At 41.1% G+C, this 19,743-nt stretch overlaps 1 protein-coding gene across 2 annotated transcripts in view; it reads left to right on the forward strand.

The window, feature by feature from the left end:
* Positions 1–19,743, forward strand: part of LOC141156705 (cytochrome P450 3A29-like) — a 64,460-nt gene that overhangs the window by 19,953 nt on the left and 24,764 nt on the right. For both annotated transcript variants that reach the window (XM_073642993.1, XM_073642984.1), the window contains exons 3-10: positions 7,502–7,554; positions 11,251–11,350; positions 11,441–11,554; positions 16,437–16,525; positions 17,156–17,301; positions 17,899–18,026; positions 18,255–18,336; positions 18,831–18,991. In XM_073642993.1, coding sequence (XP_073499094.1) covers positions 7,502–7,554; positions 11,251–11,350; positions 11,441–11,554; positions 16,437–16,525; positions 17,156–17,301; positions 17,899–18,026; positions 18,255–18,336; positions 18,831–18,991 — 873 coding nt within the window. The remainder of the gene's footprint in view (positions 1–7,501; positions 7,555–11,250; positions 11,351–11,440; positions 11,555–16,436; positions 16,526–17,155; positions 17,302–17,898; positions 18,027–18,254; positions 18,337–18,830; positions 18,992–19,743) is intronic.

Raw genomic sequence — 19,743 nt, forward strand, 5'->3', positions numbered from 1 at the left:
ATTGAGGTTGCTGACACTTTTCCCTCTTTTCACCTTCTGATTACACAGCTTGCATTTGACAAAGCAAATGTCATCTGCAACTGTGTCAAAAAAGGACCAGGCACTGCAAGTTTTGGGAGCGCCCGCTTTGGATTTTGGAAGAGCCATGCTCCTAATGGGTGCCGAAGTGGAGGCTACAGGCAACCGAGTCTGCCCCCTCCCTCTCCCTCCTTTTTGGGCCGTTCGGGGAATCTCTTCATCAGAGCTGCTCCCACCACCTTCCTGTCCCTCGCGCCATGATGGGTCAAGGACCACATCATCTACACCACCCTTTTCAAACAACTGCTTCTCCTGGGTAGTCTCGACAGCACAGTACGCACCAGAAAGTGGCACCTGAGTCTCATCATCAGATGCGTACTGAGGTGTGCTGCTGACCATAGGCACTGGCCCATCCGCCTCTTCAGATTCAGAGAGACAAAACGGTTGCGCATCACTGCATACTACCTCTTCTTCAAATTCTCGAATTCTGCTTGGCTGGCCCCCTCTTTCCAAGCCAAGAGATTCAGAGAACAGAAGTAGAGATGGCTCCTGTCCAGGGCTCTCTGACTGCCTGGGCAATTTGGCAGGTGGTGAAGAGACAGATGGGTGCTCTTCAGTGCTCAGGACCTGAGAGGATCTGGAACTAATTGAAGTCGATGCGTTAGCTGCCATCCATCCGACAACGGCTTCAATTTGGTCCTCCCGCAGCAGTGGGGTACGGCTAGCTCCTACAAAGCTGCGCATAAAGGACTGTTCCCTGGTAAAACTGGGGGATGCTGAGTCACTGGTGCCCGCAGCAGGCACAGAATCCCCACGTCCTCTCCCTGCAGCCACAGAATCCTCACGTCCTCTCCCTGCAGAAACTCCACGACCACGACCACATGCCTTACTCCCTGCCTTCTTCATCTTGGTAGACTGATAAAGATAGGCAGAAAAGTACTAAGGGCTTAGTGTGCTTATTCCTGAACAGCTGCTAACAGGTATAAGAAACACTAATTTTATAAAGTGTGGACTAGACTTTAATATGAGCTAATGTGGCCTACACAACTGTAAAGAGGAGTGCTTGGTGAACATTATTTAGGTTTTTTTTGTCACAAAAAGACACTGGATGTGCCCAAAGAAGTAATACCGATAGTATCACAAACTTTATGTAGCTATTACAATGTAGGAAGGTAACCTACAATGCAATAGATGAGGCTACAAAAAATAGGCTAATACTAATCTGGCTGGGGCTGCAGGGCACAATGCTGCAGAAAGGCTCCTCTAGCTACTCCTATATAGTGTGTTTGGAACCAATGTAGCTGAATACGGATGGAACCACCACACTAATAGGAGAAATCAGGAAAAATGTTCAATTAGCAAAAAAGGACAATGTATGAGGCAGTGACGCACGCTGAGCACACTACAACCAGATGCAGAGCACTGTGCACTAGCGCTGCAAGACAAAAAAAAAATTCTCTATCTACTCCTATATAGTGTGTTTGGAACCAATTTAGCTGAATACGGATGGAACCACCACACTAATAGGAGATATCAGGAAAAATTATGAATTAGCAAAAAAGGACAATGTATGAGGCAGTGACACACACTGAGTGCACTACAACCAGACGTGGCTGAAGCACACACTACAGGGTGAGCTGCACTCACACACAGAGACCTTGCAGACAGCGGTGAACAGCACAGAGAACTGTGCACTAGCGCTGCAAGGCACAGCGATTTATAAAGTAGCTTGGGTAAAGCAGAATAGACCAAATAGGTAGCTAAAACTGTCCCTCAGAACAACAGCGTCCTATCCCTAACTGAATTCACAGCAGAGTGAGCTCAAAATGGCCGCGGCGGCTTTTATAGTGCATCATGACATCATTTCAGCAGCCAATCACAGCCATGCCATTAGTTAACATGCCTACATGCCTAACAGGATGTGCCCACACTTCTTAGGATCCTCATTGGCTGAATAAAATGAAACTGGCTCATTGCATTATGGGAACTTCCAATTCCGGTATACGATATTGCAAAAGTATCGGAATTAAGTATCGGAATTCCGATACCGCGAATATCGGCCGATACCCGATATTTCAGTATCGGAATGCTCAACACTAGAGCTCACACACAAACCATGCCTGTCCATGTGCTTAACCCTGTGGTTCAGCGGTTTCTCAAAACCTACCCGGATCTGTCGGATCTACTTGTCAAAGTACACCGCCTGTGTGCCCATTTAGAAAGTCAGCTACAGCTTCTGCTTCCCTTGCCGTGCTTCAGCAGCATTTGCAGCTTCCAGCTCACCGACTGGTGTGCGATGTTCTCACGCGTTGGAACTCTACATTGCAGATGTTGGGAAGGATTTGTGAGCAGAAGAGGGCAGTTGTTGACAACCAGCATAAACAAGGCCATCGGTATTCAGTTCAAACTCCACACATAAAACCTCAGGAGTGGACGTGGATGTCAGACATATGTACTATCCTCAAAAACTTTGAGGACTCCACCAAGATGGTGAGCGGCGATGACGCCATAATTAGTGTCACCATCCCGCTTCTCTGTCTTCTGAAATGCTCTCTGCTCACAATTAAAGAGGATGCATTGCAGGCAGAGCATGATGAGATGGAGCAAGGAACCATACAGGGTGATTCCACACAGCCCAGCCTCATCTCATCCCAACATGGATTGGGTGACAATGAGGATGAGGAGGAGGAAGAACAGGAGCTAGTTTCCTGCGATATAGACGGTACTACCTGCACAACTGTCATACCATCTGTACAACATGGATGGCCTGAGGACAGGGAGGAGGATGAGGATGAGGAGGAGGATGAGGAGGAGAGCATGGTCAGTCGTCCTCTTGGTGAGGAAACGGAAGTCTTGCCTGTTAGCAGTCTGGCACACATGGCTGAATTTATGTTACGCTGTCTTTCCCATGACCCTCGCCTTGTCCAAATTTTGGGTGACAGTCATTATTGGTTGGTGACACTTCTAGACCCACGCTACAAGGAGAACTTTCTGTCTCTTATTCCCATACAGGAGAGGATTAATAAAATGGTGCAGTACGAGAAGGCCCTTGTTGCGGAATTATTAAAAAAATTCCTACTTGAAAACGCTGGCAGTAGAAGTCACAGTTCGTTGGACAACCAAGGAGTACTGGTGAGAGAGACACAAATGCAGTCCAGCAGAGGCAGGGGAAAGTTGTCAAAGTTCTGGGACAGTTTTCTCATACCCTCCCATTGCACAGGCCCTGAGGCGTGGGGTACTCTCCCAAGGAGGGAAAAGTTTCGGAAGATGGTGAGGGAGTACCTTGCCAACCGTACCAACGTCCTCCATGATTCCTCTGTGCCTTATAATTATTGGGTACCAAGCTGGACACGTGATATGAACTGGCTCTCTCCGCCTTGGAGGTCCTGGCCTGCCCTGCCGCTAGCGTTTTGTCAGAGCGGGTTTTTAGTGCCGCTTGTGGAATTATAACCGATAGGCGCATCCGCCTGTCAACTGAAAATGCTGACAGGCTGACTCTTATAAAAATGTACAAGGGCTGGATTGGGCCAGACTTCTCAACACCGCCGAATGATAGCAGCGTAACATAAACTCAAATACAGTGCTGTTTTTGGAAGGTCTAACTCTATTCCCATGAACCTCTGTCTTCACACCCAGACATGGGTATATGCTTCCTCTTTTTGTCTATTTGCTCTTGTCCTCCTCCTTCTCCTCATCCTCCACATCCTCCCCCGTATCACCAGCATATCTACCATATCACCATATCTACGTCTCTTGCAAGTGGCATTGGAGCTCCTCCAAATTTTTGGCAGCCGTTGCATTCACTGCATAGGGAAACAGTATGGGAGACGCACTTCCTAATAAAGGGAACATTGTTTTCAGGAGGCCCTCTGACCTCTACGTCTCTTGCAAGGGGCATTGGAGTGCCTCCAAATTTTTGGCAGCCGTTGCATTCACTGCATAGGTAAACAGTATGGGAGACCCACTCATTTTTAATGGGAACATGTCGTACTTGTTACTGTAGCCCAGCTCCATGTGTCTTTAAATTGTTAGTAGGGTTTTTCCTAAATTTTGGCAGCCGGTGGACTCACTGCATACCCTATAACTGGATAGCAGACCCTCTCCTTTCTAATGGGAACATGTCATTACTGTCGCTCAGCTCTATGTGTATTTAAATTGTTAGTGGGGTTTTTCCTAAATTTTGGCAGCCGTTGGACTCACTGCATGCCCTATAACTGGATAGCAGACCCTCTCCTTTCTAATGGGAACATGTCATTTCTGAAGCCCACCTCTATGTGTCTTTAAATCGTTATTGGGGTTTTTCCTAAATTTTGGCAGCCCTGGCAGTCACTGCATGAGCATTACCACTATAGGAGACCCACTCCTTTATAATGGGAACATTTTTTTTACTGAGACCCTCCTCTATGTCTCTTCAGAGGGGTATATTGGGGTGCGTCAAAATTTTTGGCAGCCCTTGCAGTCACTGCATACGCAATAAAAGTATAGGAGACACACTCTTTAATAATAGGAACAACAAAGCATAGACGACTGCTGGGCCTTTAAGAATAGTAAGGCTATAAAAATAGTGTTTGTGACTTTCACAATCCCTCCTTCATAAATGAAACAGGATGTGTCTGATGATGTTTCACACACCACATGGCCAGATAAGGTTGTAAAATGTTAAAATGACATTTCCCGGTGAATGCATTTGTCTTGGTTGGAAGCAATGCAAAAGTGCAAAAACGCATCAAAAACGCTATGTGTGAACATAGCCCAAGGTGTGGAGGAGCATTTTTGTTTTTGGTTATTTATTTTGCCTTATATACAACTCATTATCCTGGAAAGGATGTTCCTTAACATATTTCCCAGGAAAATCTATTTTGGTTTCGTTTTTATATGTTTTATTGTGAGTCCGTAAAAGTGGCGTAATACCTCTGACAACGTTGTTGACAGCAGTGACCTGGGAGTCAGAAATGCTTCCAGGGGTCTTCCCCATGCTGTTCCCATGTCATTTGAGCACTGTTCCCTTCGATTTGGGCAATTTTTAGGACCTCTGCAGACCGCCAGGTGGAGCCGCCAGAAAAATGCTTGAGTTTCCCATAGACTTACATTGGGTTCGTTACTCGGACCGAGCACTCAAACTTTCCAATTTGCTTGACCCAAGCAACGAGTACCCGAGCATTTTAGTGCTCGCTCATCACTAGTTTGAAGCTTAAAGTTAGATCTATGCTCACATCACCTCCATAGACAAATCTATAGGAGCAAACAAACACATAACTCTATAAATGGGGATCCTCTAGAGCAGGGGTGCACAGTCTGCTGCCTGGGAGACATTTGCGGTCTGCAATGCCATTCTTTGCGGCCCTAAACCTTATGGACAGAAAAATGCTTGACTGACCGGCACATAGAAGAGTAGTGGCAGCAGCTGAGGAGCAGGGACTGACAAGTACTAATGGCACCCTGTGTAGACATCTCAGGGTGCCTCATACATCAGGAGAATTGAGTCTCTTAACTTATTTGGCACTCCAGAAATTCGTATGTGAATTAGACATGTGGGCTTCCCTGTTTATGGCTCGCTCTACTATAGATTATGGGAGTTCTGAATCATTAGGCAGTAAGCAAAAACTCATGATCTATATTATACAGAGCTGTGTGCATGACCGTCCTCTTTAGAAAATGAAAAATGAATACTCAGGGCTGCAATATAGCGCTGCCTTTTTCTGATAGGCCAACTAGCATATCCGAAAATGGCAGCGCTATTTTGGAGCCCTGAGTATCCACTTTTCGTTTTCTATGTTCCATCTGGATTTCCGGTCTGTGGGATAGAGCGGATGGAGCCTGAAGCTGTGCCTGAAGCTGCACAACTAGTTTAGGTGAGCACCGACATTCACCGCTATTTCATTAACCCCGTTGACCTGCACAAGGAGCTCTCTCTATCATTTTCTTATCGTCTTTAGGACTTATTCACACAGTTTTACGAGGATTTAGAAAATAATTTGCTGAAAATCCACATAAAAATGCTTTAAATACTCTGAGAATAAGCTTCCTATTGGTTTTACTGCAAAATGTTCAAAATAATGTGAAAAAACACTGTGAATCAGTTGGAAACTTATTTCACATGTTTTTTTATGTGGATTTAGGAGTAGAATTTATTTCTAAATCCTTGTAAAACTCAATGTGAATGTACCATTAGAGTGCTGATTTTTGGAGGTAAGAGTCTAGTAAGTTGAAGTTGTACTTATCAGACATTTATGTTACATACTTTTGATATACCACAAATGCCACATAAGGTAATACCTCTTTAATTTTTAGTGCAGCCCCTGGATTAGTTCAGTATGACTGTAACGTACAGGCTGTTCAGCACGTAATGTGGGGTGCGCCTGCAAGGGTTAATTTATCTCATCTGACCCAATCCAGCACTCAACCTCTCTTCTAGGCTGCAAAGTGAGCATAAATCACATCCCAACACAGTCCACACAATCCGGTTACTTAACATGCTGCCACCACTCATCAAACACACGAGGTGATGAGTCCCCAAAATATGTTGCTGTCAGCCAATCAAAAAAGGCCACACACTCTCTGAAAGGCTATTGATTCCATAGAGAATACAGGAATCAAACTTATTAGAGATTTTAAGCTTTAACATAAAAATATACAGTGCTTACAATAAAAGATAGAAAAAGGTAAAAATAAAATGACACAAATATGCAAAACAGTTCTAAAATATGAGAAGGAAAAATAATAGAAATATCTAAAAGTTTATGCCTACAGTTATCTTCTGCTTCCTTGAGGGAAGGAGAAATGAAATATAGATCACACCATTATAGGCATGCCTTCACGTGTGAACAACTTTCTTTTGTGCAACACAGTTTTATATGCTTGGTCCTGGACTCATATTTCCAGGATGACCTGGATTTGACTATTTAAAAATTGCTGTTTGTGACTGGACCGGTGGGCTTTGCATTTCAAATATTCTATGTCTCCCCCACTCCTCTCTATACAGTAAATAAGAAATATTTTGCCTAGTTACAGACCACTTGTTTCTCTTTGAAGCTCAGGGTCCAGGAGCTGAGGTGCCATGTTTGACACCTCCTGTGAAAGCCCCTTTGTGCTTGCAATTCTTGTAAACCCAGTTTCTCTCTTTTGTCAACTTTTTGTTTTTGTGGACATGGACCAAAAAAGGTTGTGCACTCCTGCTTTAGAGCTCGGTGCAAGGAATGTAAGATGGAACAGGTAGCAGCAATTTTGAATGTTAGAGAAGTAGCATATGAGATTGTATAACAGAAGCAGCATGTCATCACCCACCAGAGACACAGAGCAGTGTCCTGATTTCAATTAACTATATTGTTCTGATATTTATGTTTTGTGAGGGCTTGCTACATATGTCTGTAATAACCTACTTTATAAACCAGTTACTCTGCCTACATTGAACAATGTTCTTTCTTTAGTTTGCAGATTATCACTTTTTTACTACTTATTAGTAAAGAAAATACTTTTTTTTTAGGGACTCTTTGAATTTGACATGGAATGTTTCAATAAATATGGAAAAATATGGGGGTAAGTAAAAGATATAACAGAGAATTTGTCACATTATGCAGAGAAACTGGTATAAAAAAAATTCTGAAAAGGGACCAGTGCTTAGAGGAGCAGCGTGACCTAGCACAGCACAACAGATATTGTAATAATTTAGGTGGACACAAAATCTCTAATATCAATATGTATGGACGGCCACCAAATAAGTTTAGCAATGGCCTTCCACGTAGCAGGGACACTAGGGTGACCACTCAAGATGGAATCATGAAACTCTTATAACAGATGAAATTTAAGGTACCCAGGTACAAAAAAATTGGACCCTTGAGTAGCAGAAGGGGCCAATGACTGGACTCTACGTATCTTTGTTTCCAACTCTGAGGTTACCATGGAAAACACTATGCCCTAAGGAAGAATGAGGACGAATGGACGACAAAGGTTTTGGAGGAGAAACTGAATCAAGACTGTGTGATAAAGCATCAGCCCTCACATTCTGGGCCACCATCCTGAACATGGTAGAGAAATTGAATCCAGAAAAAATAAGGACCATCTGGCCTGTCTTATGGTTAATCATTTAGCTGATTCAATATAAGCTAAATGCTTATGCTCCATGACCACAGTGACTTGGTAACCTGCCCCCTCCCAAAAAAATGCCTCCATTCTTCAAAAGCTAATTTTACAGCAAATAGCTCGTGATTCCCAACATCACAATTTCTTTCAGCAGACAAATATTTCCTAGGAAAAAATGCACATGGCCACAAGTTGGTCAGAGTTTTGGGACACTAAGATAATATGGCCCCTACCCTGACCTCCGAAGCGTCCACTTCCACAATGATTGGCTCTTGGAGATCGGGTTTGATTAGGACTGGAGCAGACATGAAACATTCTTTCAATTTTTTAAAAGCCCCAGTAGCATGCAGCTAACAAACCTCAACAACAAAATTTATTTAATAGAAAATGTACATTTATCTAATTTAGCATACAAAGAATTCTCTTTCACCTTTTGTAATACAAAATGGACGTATTCATGGTGAGAATCCAAATCGGGCAAAAAAAAGTAAGAATAACCTCAAGGTACACCACAATAAATCTTCCAATACAATCTGAAAAGATATATTTCATAGAATTTTGAAAAATTGCTAGCACATTGGTTAACCCAGAAGGCATGTCAAGATTTTCAAATACACTCTCAGACGTAAAACACCATTTTCCACTCGTCACTCCTCCGAATGTGTATCAGATTATAAGTAAACTTTTGTTCTCATAATCCTTCCTGGCGACACATTCAGGTCCAGACAAACTGTACAGGCGAGCTTTAGGTAATTTGGCATTAGGTATAAGGTTAATAGCACAATCATAAGGACGACTGGTGGAAAAAAATTGTAAAGATACATTTTTTTATGACAATTGAGGCTCCACTTAACAATATCCTTCTGACACCAATTGATAATAAGATTGTGAAGAAGTAGCTATGTAAACCCCAATACCAACCCTGCAGGTAAATTATTCAAAACAAAGCAGGAAATTGATTCAGAGTGAAATTTTCTCACTCAAAGAGTGAACTCCACTGTTACCAGACTGAAAAAATTCTGAAGTAATGGTATTCTGTCAATGGCAAAAATTTGAATGGGTCTTTCCAAACTAACTGTCCCTAATCCTAATTTCATAACCTGTCCCGAATTAATAAAGTTGGCTGCAGACCGGAAGTCAATGAAATCTAAGGCTAATAACAACTGGTTCTTGAAAAGTAGTTCCACATTAAGCAGAACTTTGTCTGAGTAAAAAGTTACCTGCAAGTCTTGCTGACCTCCTCGACAATCACCCTCCTCCTTGAGGGCAGGTCGACTAGTCCTTAAGAACATGCCCAGCAAGTCCACAGTAGAGGCAGAATCCGAGATTGCGCCGACGTTTCCTCTCAATGGCACAAGACTGGCAACCACAACTTCCATAGGTTCCACCTCAGGTACATGGACAGGCTCATGGGGAATGTCCAAAGCATCCTGCCGCTCAACACGCTTCTTCCGAATTCTGTGATCCATTTTTATGACCTGAGTCATACAAAGGTCTCCCCCAGAGAACAAGGTGGAGTATGAAGCGCCAGAGCTTCCTTAAGTTTTTCGTAAAGATCTTTGTGGAACTGGCACCTGAGAGCTGCATTATTCCACAGAACTTCAATGGACCATTGCTGGAACTGGGTACAATAGTCCTCAGCGGTGAGGTCCCCCTGTGTCAGGTTCATGATCTTTGCCTTAGCAATCTGCATCATGTTGGGTTCATCATAGATCAAACCTACGGTGTAAAAAAAGGCATCAACAGAAGACCATTATGGGCTTGCGGGGACAAAGAAACTGCCCAGGTCTGAGGCGCTTCTTGCAGTACAGTAGGGACTTGATTATCAACACCCACTGGAACTCATCACATCAGAGTAAAAAATAGCCTACAGCTGCCCCTGAACACCCTAAACTGATTTTTCGCCCCCGAAAATTTATCAGGGAGGGTTACTACAGGTTCAGGAGAGACCAACTGTACGATAGAACATGCAGATGTCACAGCCACTGCCAGCAGTGGAGAGCTATAGGAAGCATTCATCATGCTAGACAACTGACAGTGCAGTTGTAACTGCATCGATTCTAGGTTCTGGGGCTCCTCGTCCAGATCCTGAAACATCTGAATCAAATTTGCCAGCTGATCAAATAATGTACAAATGGGATCCATACTGGCAAAGAAAAAAGTTATACAGACAGTCTGAATGTGACGCTTATAAATGTCACTTCTCACAGACAAGCCATGAGGCAGGGGAGTCAAAAAGGTCCGAGGTCAAATACTAAGGGAGTTCATCATAAACAGAGAGGCAAGACAAAATAATAAACAGGTCACAGTCAGAGGTCAGAATTCCGGACAGGTCGCGCAGAGGGGCTAAGCAAAAGGATGGTCAAAGGCAAGGTTCAAGGTCGGGCAGCAAAAGATCAGAATAACAGAGCACTAGAGAACAAGGCACACAAACTCCCGATCTAACGCTATGACTGGCAATGATCTAACGATTGCCTGGCTCTTTAGTTAGCTGACAATCATTCAGAATGGGAGACATCTGAAATTAACCCAACTGGCCAGAGCTAAATGGATGCCTGGGTTGTCACTCACAATACTAACAACTCAGCATGCCCCTACCACTGTTTGGGCAACTGGGCTGTCATACACAATACCGAGAGCCCAGCTCGCCCCTACCACTGATTGGGCAGCTGGACTGTCATTCACAATACCGAGAGCCCAGCACGCCACTACTACTGATTGAGCAGCTGGGCTGTCATTCACAAAACTGACAGCCCAGCACGCCCCTGCATTTTACAGAGTGGCTGAACTATCACTCACTGCGACCCTAGGGCCTCATGAATGGCAGGATCATGACATCTGGCCTCATTTAAAGTTCTACAAGGCCCCAGTCTCAGAATCAGTGGTTGGACTCCAGCTATCAGTACTTGTACTTTATCCCATATCTTATGAATAGTCGATAACTTTCAACCCGGGTAAAATGCCTTTGACTACAGAAATAACGGTTAGGTAAGTCTGAGCTTATTACACATTACAAAGGATCTGTACTGTAATCTCATCACTGACGTACACAGCTGAGACTGTTCAAGTTTTACTTGGTAAATGTAAGCAATCATCTTGTGCCTATAGTGCTGGTCTCACAATATACCTGAACATATCTGTTTTCTGAACCAGGTTCTTTGATGGGAGACAGCCGGTGCTGGCAGTAATGGACCCCGCAATCATTAAGGCCATCCTAGTTAAGGAATGCTATACTATATTTACCAACAGAAGGGTAAGTCCTACAACCAAATCCTGGTATGATTTTGTACATTTCTAATAATTCTTGTTATCTATATTAATTTAAAAAAGTGTTTCTTTTTAGAATTTTGGCCTTAATGGCCCTTTAGAATCCGGAGTGGCAGTTGCTGCTGATGATCAATGGAAAAGGATACGGACAGTGTTGTCACCAACATTCACCAGCGGAAAACTTAAGCAGGTAAAATATGTAGACAGATTATAAATATAAATATGTATGGTATGTATATTATTAATCTATATACATGTGCAACTCACTAAGTTAGAATATCATCAAAAAGTTAATTTATTTCAGTTCTCCAATACAGAAAGTGAAACTCATATATTATATAGAGTCATTACAAACAGAGTGATCTATTTCAAGTGTTTATTTCTGTTAATGTTGATGATTATGGCTTGCAGTCAATGAAAACACAAAAGTCATTATCTCAGCAAATTAAAATATTTAACAAAAAAACACCTGCAAAGGCTTCCTAAGCATTTAAAAAGGTCCCTTAGTCTGTTTCAGTAGGCTCCACAATCATGGGGAAGACTGCTGACTTGACAGATGTCCAGAAGGCAGTCATTGACATACTCCCCAAGGTCCCAGAATTCCAATTTTCATTTGGAAATCAAGGTCCCAGAGTCTGGAGGAAGAATGGAGAGGCACACAATCCAAGCTGCTTGAGGTCTAGTGTGAAGTTTCCACAATCAGTGATGGTTTGGGGAGCCATGTCATCTGCGGGTGTGGGTTCACTGTGTTTTATCAAGACCAAAGTCAGTGCAGCCATCTACCAGGAAATTTTAGAGCACTTCATGCTTCCCTCTGCCGACAAGCTTTTTGGAGATGGAAATTTCATTCTCCAGCAGGTCTTGGCACCTGTCCACACTGCCAAAAGTACCAATACTTGCTTTAAAAACAACAGTATCACTGTGCTTGATTGGCCAGCAAACTCACCTGACCTTAACCCCATAGAGAATCTATGGGGTATTGTCAAGAGGAAGATGAGAGACACCAGACCCAACAATGCAGACGAGCTAAAGGCTGCTATTAAAGTAATCTGGGCTTCCATAACACCGCAGCAGTGCCACAGGCTGATCACCTCCATGCTACGCCGCATTGATGCAGTAATTGATGCAAAAGGAGCCCCGACCAAGTATTGAGTGCATTTACTAAACATATATTTCAGTAGGCCAACATTTCGGATTTTGAAAACATTTTTCAAGCTGTTGTTATAAAGTATTCTAATTTACTGAGATAATGACTTTTGTGTTTTCATTGGCTGTAAGCCATAATCATCAACATTAACAGAAATAAACACTTGAAATAGATCACTCTGTTTGTAATGACTCTATATGATATATGAGTTTCACTTTTTGTATTGAAAAACTGAAATAAATTTACTTTTTGATGATATTCTAATTTAGAGAGATGCACCTGTATATATATTTTATATATATATATATATATATATATATATGTGTATATATATATATATATATATATATATATATATAATATATATATACACAGTACAGACCAAAAGTTTGGACACACCTTCTCATTTAAAGATTTTTCTGTATTTTCTTGACTATGAAAATTGTACATTCACACTGAAGGCATCAAAACTATGAATTAACACATGTGGAATTATATACTTAACAAAAAAGTGTGAAACAACTGAAAATATGTCTTATATTCTAGGTTCTTCAAAGTAGCCACCTTTTGCTTTGATGACTGCTTTGCACACTCTTGGCATTCTCTTGATGAGCTTCAAGAGGTAGTCACTGGAAATGGTCTTCCAACAATCTTGAAGGAGTTCCCAGAGATGCTTAGCACTTGTTGGCCCTTTTGCCTTCACTCTGCAGTCCAGCTCACCCCAAACCATCTCGATTGGGTTCAGGTCTGGTGACTGTGGAGGCCAGGTCATCTGGCGTAGCACCCCATCACTCTCCTTCTTGGTCAAATACACCTTACACAGCCTGGAGGTGTGTTTGGGGTCATTGTCCTGTTGAAAATAAATGATGGTCCAACTAAACGCAAACCGGATGGAATAGCATGCCGCTGCAAGATGCTGTGGTAGCCATGCTGGTTCAGTATGCCTTCAATTTTGAATAAATCCCCAACAGTGTCACCAGCAAAGCACCCCCACACTATCACACCTCCTCCTCCATGCTTCACGGTGGGAACCAGGCATGTAGAGTCCATCCGTTCACCTTTTCTACGTCGCACAAAGACACGGTGGTTGGAACCAAAGATCTCAAGTTTGGACTCATCAGACCAAAGCACAGATTTCCACTGGTCCATTCCTTGTGTTCTTTAGTCCAAACAAGTCTCTTTTGCTTTTTGCCTGTCCTTAGCAGTGGTTTCCTAGCAGCTATTTTACAATGAAGGCCTGCTGCACAAAGTCTCCTCTTAACAGTTGTTGAAGAGATGTGTCTGCTGCTAGAACTCTGTGTGGCATTGACCTGGTCTCTAATCTGAGCTGCTGTTAACCTGCGATTTCTGAGGCTGGTGACTCGGATAAACTTATCCTCAGAAGCAGAGGTGACTCTTGGTCTTCCTTTCCTGGGGCGGTCCTCATGTGAGCCAGTTTCTTTGTAGCGCTTGATGGTTTTTGCAACTGCACTTGGGGACACTTTCAAAGTTTTCCCAATTTTTCGGACTGACTGACCTTCATTTCTTAAAGTATTGATGGCCACTCGTTTTTCTTTACTTAGCTGCTTTTTTCTTGCCATAATACAAATTCTAACAGTCTATTCAGTAGGACTATCAGCTGTGTATCCACCAGACTTCTGCACAGCACAACTGATGGTACTAACCCCATTTATAAGACAAGAAATCCCACTTATTAAACCTGACAGGGAACACCTGTGAAGTGAAAACCATTTCCGGTGACTACCTCTTGAAGCTCATCAAGAAAATGCCAAGAGTGTGCAAAGCAGTCATCAAAGCAAAAGGTGGCTACTTTGAAGAACCTAGAATATAAGACATATTTTCAGTTGTTTCACACTTTTTTGTTAAGTATATAATTCCACATGTGTTAATTCATAGTTTTGATGCCTTCAGTGTGAATGTACAATTTTCATAGTCAAGAAAATACAGAAAAATCTTTAAATGAGAAGGTGTGTCCAAACTTTTGGTCTGTACTGTATATATATTTGACTAGTTATTTTGATCTTAGATGAAGTAATAAGCTAGCAAATGATTTGCCTGTGGTGATTTAAAGAATTTTCCCAGCACTATAGCTTTGGACATAAATCTACGATCTGCCATTCATTTATGATTGTGATGACTGATCGCTGAGACTCCATGATCAGTAAAATTAAGCCACCATTGCTTCAGTTGGCCACACTCATCAGGAGGCAGCAGGTGACTTTTTATAGTCTATTACCATGCCATAAATGACTATGGTGGGAAAAATCCTCTTATCCTCTTGTAATGAATACTAGTCTTTGATACACAACCTTAAATATTTTGAGGAATAAACACTTACTCAGTTGTATTTATCTTTTTTTGCATTGCTAAAAGTGAACCAGTGGGCAAAAAAATGGCATTTATATGCAGCCATAGTGGTAATCTTCTCTTGAATGACATCCTACTCAGCACACACACTACCGAGTAGAATGCCAATCAGGGAGCGGTGCAAGTGATTACAAAGCGCACACTGTGTAGTGAGCACTGATTGATCACAGCCCCAGCACCAGACCCATAACAGGAAGTTGAGTGGCTGCAGGGAGAATATAATTACATTTTCGCCCTGCAGCTGCACTTCCAATTAGACTGCTGAGTGTATTTAAAATAGTGAAAACCTATAAACCGACCATTCGATATATGGTCCGTAATCCCTATAAAGACACCACAACCAAAAAGAAGTAATGGTGGAGAAGCGGTAGATCTATGAATGAGAGGGAAACCCCTATGTGTCCCAATGTAGAATAATTATTGAACACAAGTAATACCTCCAAAACAACACAGCAAGGGATTTAATCATATAAATATACTTTATTGAAAAAATTAACAAAAACAATCAAATTCAGAAAATGTAGGAATGAGAATTTGGGAGAGGAACAGCTAAAAAAGGCAGGTTATAGATATCATAATTATAGTCATAACATTTAACATATCCATTACCAGACTATTTGGCTGGCAGATTATGCTGACACTCATTACTTATTGGGTGTCATTAAGGGGATTTAGGTCTCTTTGCAGGATTTGCTATCTATAACCTGCCTGTTTTAGCTGTTCCTCTCCCAAATTCCCATTGCTACATTTTTTGTATTTGATTGTTTTTGTTCATTTTTTCAATAAAGTATATTTACATGATTAAATCCTTGCTGTGCTGTTTTGAAGGTATTACTTGCGTTCATTAATTATTCTACATTGGGACATATAGGGGTTTCCCTCTCATTGATAGATCTACCTCTTCTCCTCCATTACTTCTTTTTGGTTGTGGTGTATTTAAAATAGTGTTTACCTGCAGACTAGTACTACGGCTGCAGGCAAATACCATATATATATTTTTAACTGACAGTTTCCCTTTAACATATCAGGAAAAAAAATCATTTTCAGGAAAATAGAAACAATGTATGTGAGAAAATGTGGTATATTTTCTAAATGCTCCTTTAAAAGAGTTTATTTTTTTATTATAGTTTTAGGAAATATGTCACATACAGTTCACAGGATTCATCTAGTGTCATATGATATGATGGAAAGCTCATACTCGGTATTTCCCAAATTGTTGCTTCATAACAGTTTCTACCTGTCCAGTATATGAATCGCAGATTTTTAAATTGACGTCTGACAAAATAAATTTATTCATGTGTTGTAGATTTATGCAAATTTCAATACAAATAACCAATATTGATATATGAGCCATATTGTCTGCTCCATCCCTAGATGTATTTATTATATATCCAATAAGAGTGTGAAATATTGCATACTGCATGTGACAAACTTTGTGTAAAAAAAGTCACATCTGTGTTGTAGACTTTATTAGGCGTCTCAGTTGCAGATTTCAGGAATTTTTTTTTTTGTTAAAATGATACATCATGAAACAAACCCTTTGTTGTCATCCTTACAGATGTTCCCTATAATAAAACAGTATGGAGACCTTTTAGTTAAGAATATTCAGAAGACAGTTGATAACAAAGACTTTATAGACATGAAGGAGTAAGTACACAGATTTATTACAGTTTCCATGCACTACCGCACAGTTGTTACCAGATTCCTATACATAAGGACAGACTATCAGCCTGACACTGACTAACTAGAGGGACCTGCCACATATATTTATTCAGGCAAGAAATACACTGTTGCAACTGACATTGTAAGAAATATCATTTATTTCTATATCTTGCACCACCTGTATTTTTTTCGCTGAGTGCAGTTACCCAGTTGTATTCACATATATTCATCAGCATAGTGGCACTCTTTATTCTGCCTCCTTAAGATGAACCCAGATAAGGAATAGTCATTAAATGGGTGCTGAAAATGGAGAAATTGATGAGTCTTACACCCTACGCAATGTAATATTAAACTGCAGTACTTTGTATCATGCTGACCACACTTCTGTACAACTTGTGATACTACAGTAGAATTGTCCAGAGCACAAATCTATTTATTATACATGCACAGGACAAGCATTATCTTTTAGCTACCACATAGGAAGTGATTGCAGTGTAAACTTTTTGATCCTTCTCTGGAGTTTGCTACTACAGTAGATGGGGAGTATGAAGGTGATACATGAGGGTGTTGGGCTAATTTAGTTCAGCCTGGTATTTCACCATTTTGTCTTTTCAGCATTTTTGGAAGCTACAGCATGGACATTGTCCTGAGTACATTCTTTAGTGTGAATGTGGATTCATTGAACAATCCCAATGATCCATTCGTGACCAATGGAAGAAAACTTTTCACCTTCTCCTTTTTTAACCCTCTGTTCTTAACATGTAAGTTAATTCACTGTTTTTTCACATCTATTAAAGATAGGCAGACAACTTTTTACCTTGTGTAAATGTTGCTGTTCTTCTAAATCTGGAGTGGGTTATTATTTTGTTCCTGAGATATGGTCCCCTTATCTCTGTACATAATGCTAGTCTTAAGGACCACGGTCAGTTGGCTAAAAAGAAGACTCCCGTAGAGAAGAGTTGGGAACCATGCTCACTTTGCTAAAATGACTAGATGAACATACAGGGAAGAGATGGCCATGTCTCAGGAATACAGGGGCACATGAACAAAAGAAAACCAACACCAGATTCAGCAGAACAGCAGAATTTACACCCCCCAAAAAAATCACATTTATAGCAAGTGACAGGTCTTCTTTAAAATCTTATGTATGACTTGGTCATATGTTGTGCAAACACTTCATGATGATGTCTTAATGTCATACTTTGAAATCAGATTTAGTTACATTTGGCATCTGATAAGCGAAGCTATTTCTTAACCACCAAGATTTAGACATCAAAGCAAGTATAGCCATCACTTCTTCTAGAAAATAATAATCACAATGCTCATGAAATCATGTTTTTTTTGCATAATTCTTACAGTTATGTTTCCGTTCCTGACGCCTCTTTTGGAAAAACTGAATTTCTGCTTCCTTCCAATGAGCGTCCTCAACTTTTTTCGAGATGCTATAAAAAGCATAAAGAAAAACAGACAGAAAGGAATTCATAAGGTAAGGGAATGTGTAACTCCAACTGGGAAATAAGTAGTGGTCGGATTCCCTCTTCATCCTCTACCACCCATCTTTATTGTTATGGAAGGGACAAAATGTTGATGTTTTGTAATTCTGAGCCCAAGTTGATTTTCAAATACTGGAGAACCCCATTAATAAAAAGGCTGAATGCAAAAGAATAGAAATACTGGATCTTTGCTTGTTCTGATCTTTTCTCATGTCTTTCAGGATCGAGTAGATTTCCTACAACTCATGGTAGATGCTCAGTCTAGAGGCAACAGTACAGGAGAGTCAGATCATGGCTATAAAGGTATGAAGGCTGACTTTCCACATCTTTCTTAAAAGGTGTTCCATGCGGCTTTCAGATGCTGTTGAGCTTGTAGAGATTAGAATTTTCCTAGAACCTATTGTCCAATAATCTTGTGATACAATGTACAGTATTATTAGGTAACTGAATGTAAAACATTAGTAGAGGAGAATTTACTTGACACTGAGATTCATTACATCTGAAGCATACTGATGGAGGGTGGGTTTCTTCAAGAAGACCACTGTCTGGCATACTACTTAGGATGGCAGAAGAAGAAGCCCAGCATGTTAAAATAATATAGGACCCCTTAAACAACAAACATATGTTTTTGTCTTTTTTATTGACCAGTGTGAATATGGCCTACTATATTTTGCTTTGGGCTCTATCAACATATTTGTGATTTAATGCACAAGTTAGCCAATATAACTTTCAGGTTTTTGGTGGAGAAAGGTTTATGCCCGTAAGATAACCAACTCTATGTTGTATGTACTTCACAGAATTGACAGACACGGAAATTATGGCTCAGGGACTTACCTTCATTATAGCTGGTTATGAGACCACCAGTAGTACACTCATGTTTCTGGCTTACCATCTGGCAACTTATCCGGATGTCCAAACCAAACTTCAGGAGGAAATTGACACCTTTCTTCCAAATAAGGTACACCGATATGGAATTTATAGCATTAAACGGTGCTCACTAATTATATAATATATGTATCAATATGGTGTCTTATATTCAGTAGAGATGAGCGAATATGTTCAGGAAATGATCGCAAGTTTCAAATTCGGCACGAATATGGCACATTCGAATTCCGGTTATCGAGCTTTTGTGCAAAAATCAGCAAAAGTCGGCCCCGAACACGAATATCCCTGGTTTCCGTGACAGCGTGGGAATCAGGGGCTGGGATCGGCGGTAAGATCGTTACCACTGGTCACAGCGCTGCGGGATCATGCTGACAGGAGCCCATCATCCAGCGCCTGCTGTCACTGTACACAAGCTGCGCAACCGCCGCTGATGGGAGAAGTAATCTCTCATCAGCTGCAATTGTGCAGTGAAAGTGAAAGTAAAAAAAAAGTTTTAAAAAAAAAGTTCAAATAAATAATTATTTAAATAAAAATAATAAACACATTATGCTCACCTACCACTTACCTACACCTTGACCCCTGATGTTCTCGTCCCCTGTAGAAGTGACCCGAATCGCCATGGGACACTGGGATTACGTCATGATGGTAGACAGGTGAGGGATATGGTTGTTTTTTATTTTCCGTTTCTTACAGGAGACGAGGGATTCGGAGACTGGGTGTTAGGTGAGTATACAGTATTTTATATTTTTAAATAAATTATTAAAACCAAGTAGAATTTTATTTAAATAAAAAACTTTATTCTGGCAGTGTCTTTATTGAAAAAAC

The sequence above is a fragment of the Phyllobates terribilis genome, unplaced genomic scaffold, assembly GCF_046119375.1.
Source record: "Phyllobates terribilis strain yellow unplaced genomic scaffold, ASM4611937v1 Scaffold_1__5_contigs__length_1240528914, whole genome shotgun sequence".
In the NCBI taxonomy this organism is placed as follows: Eukaryota; Metazoa; Chordata; class Amphibia; order Anura; family Dendrobatidae; genus Phyllobates; species Phyllobates terribilis.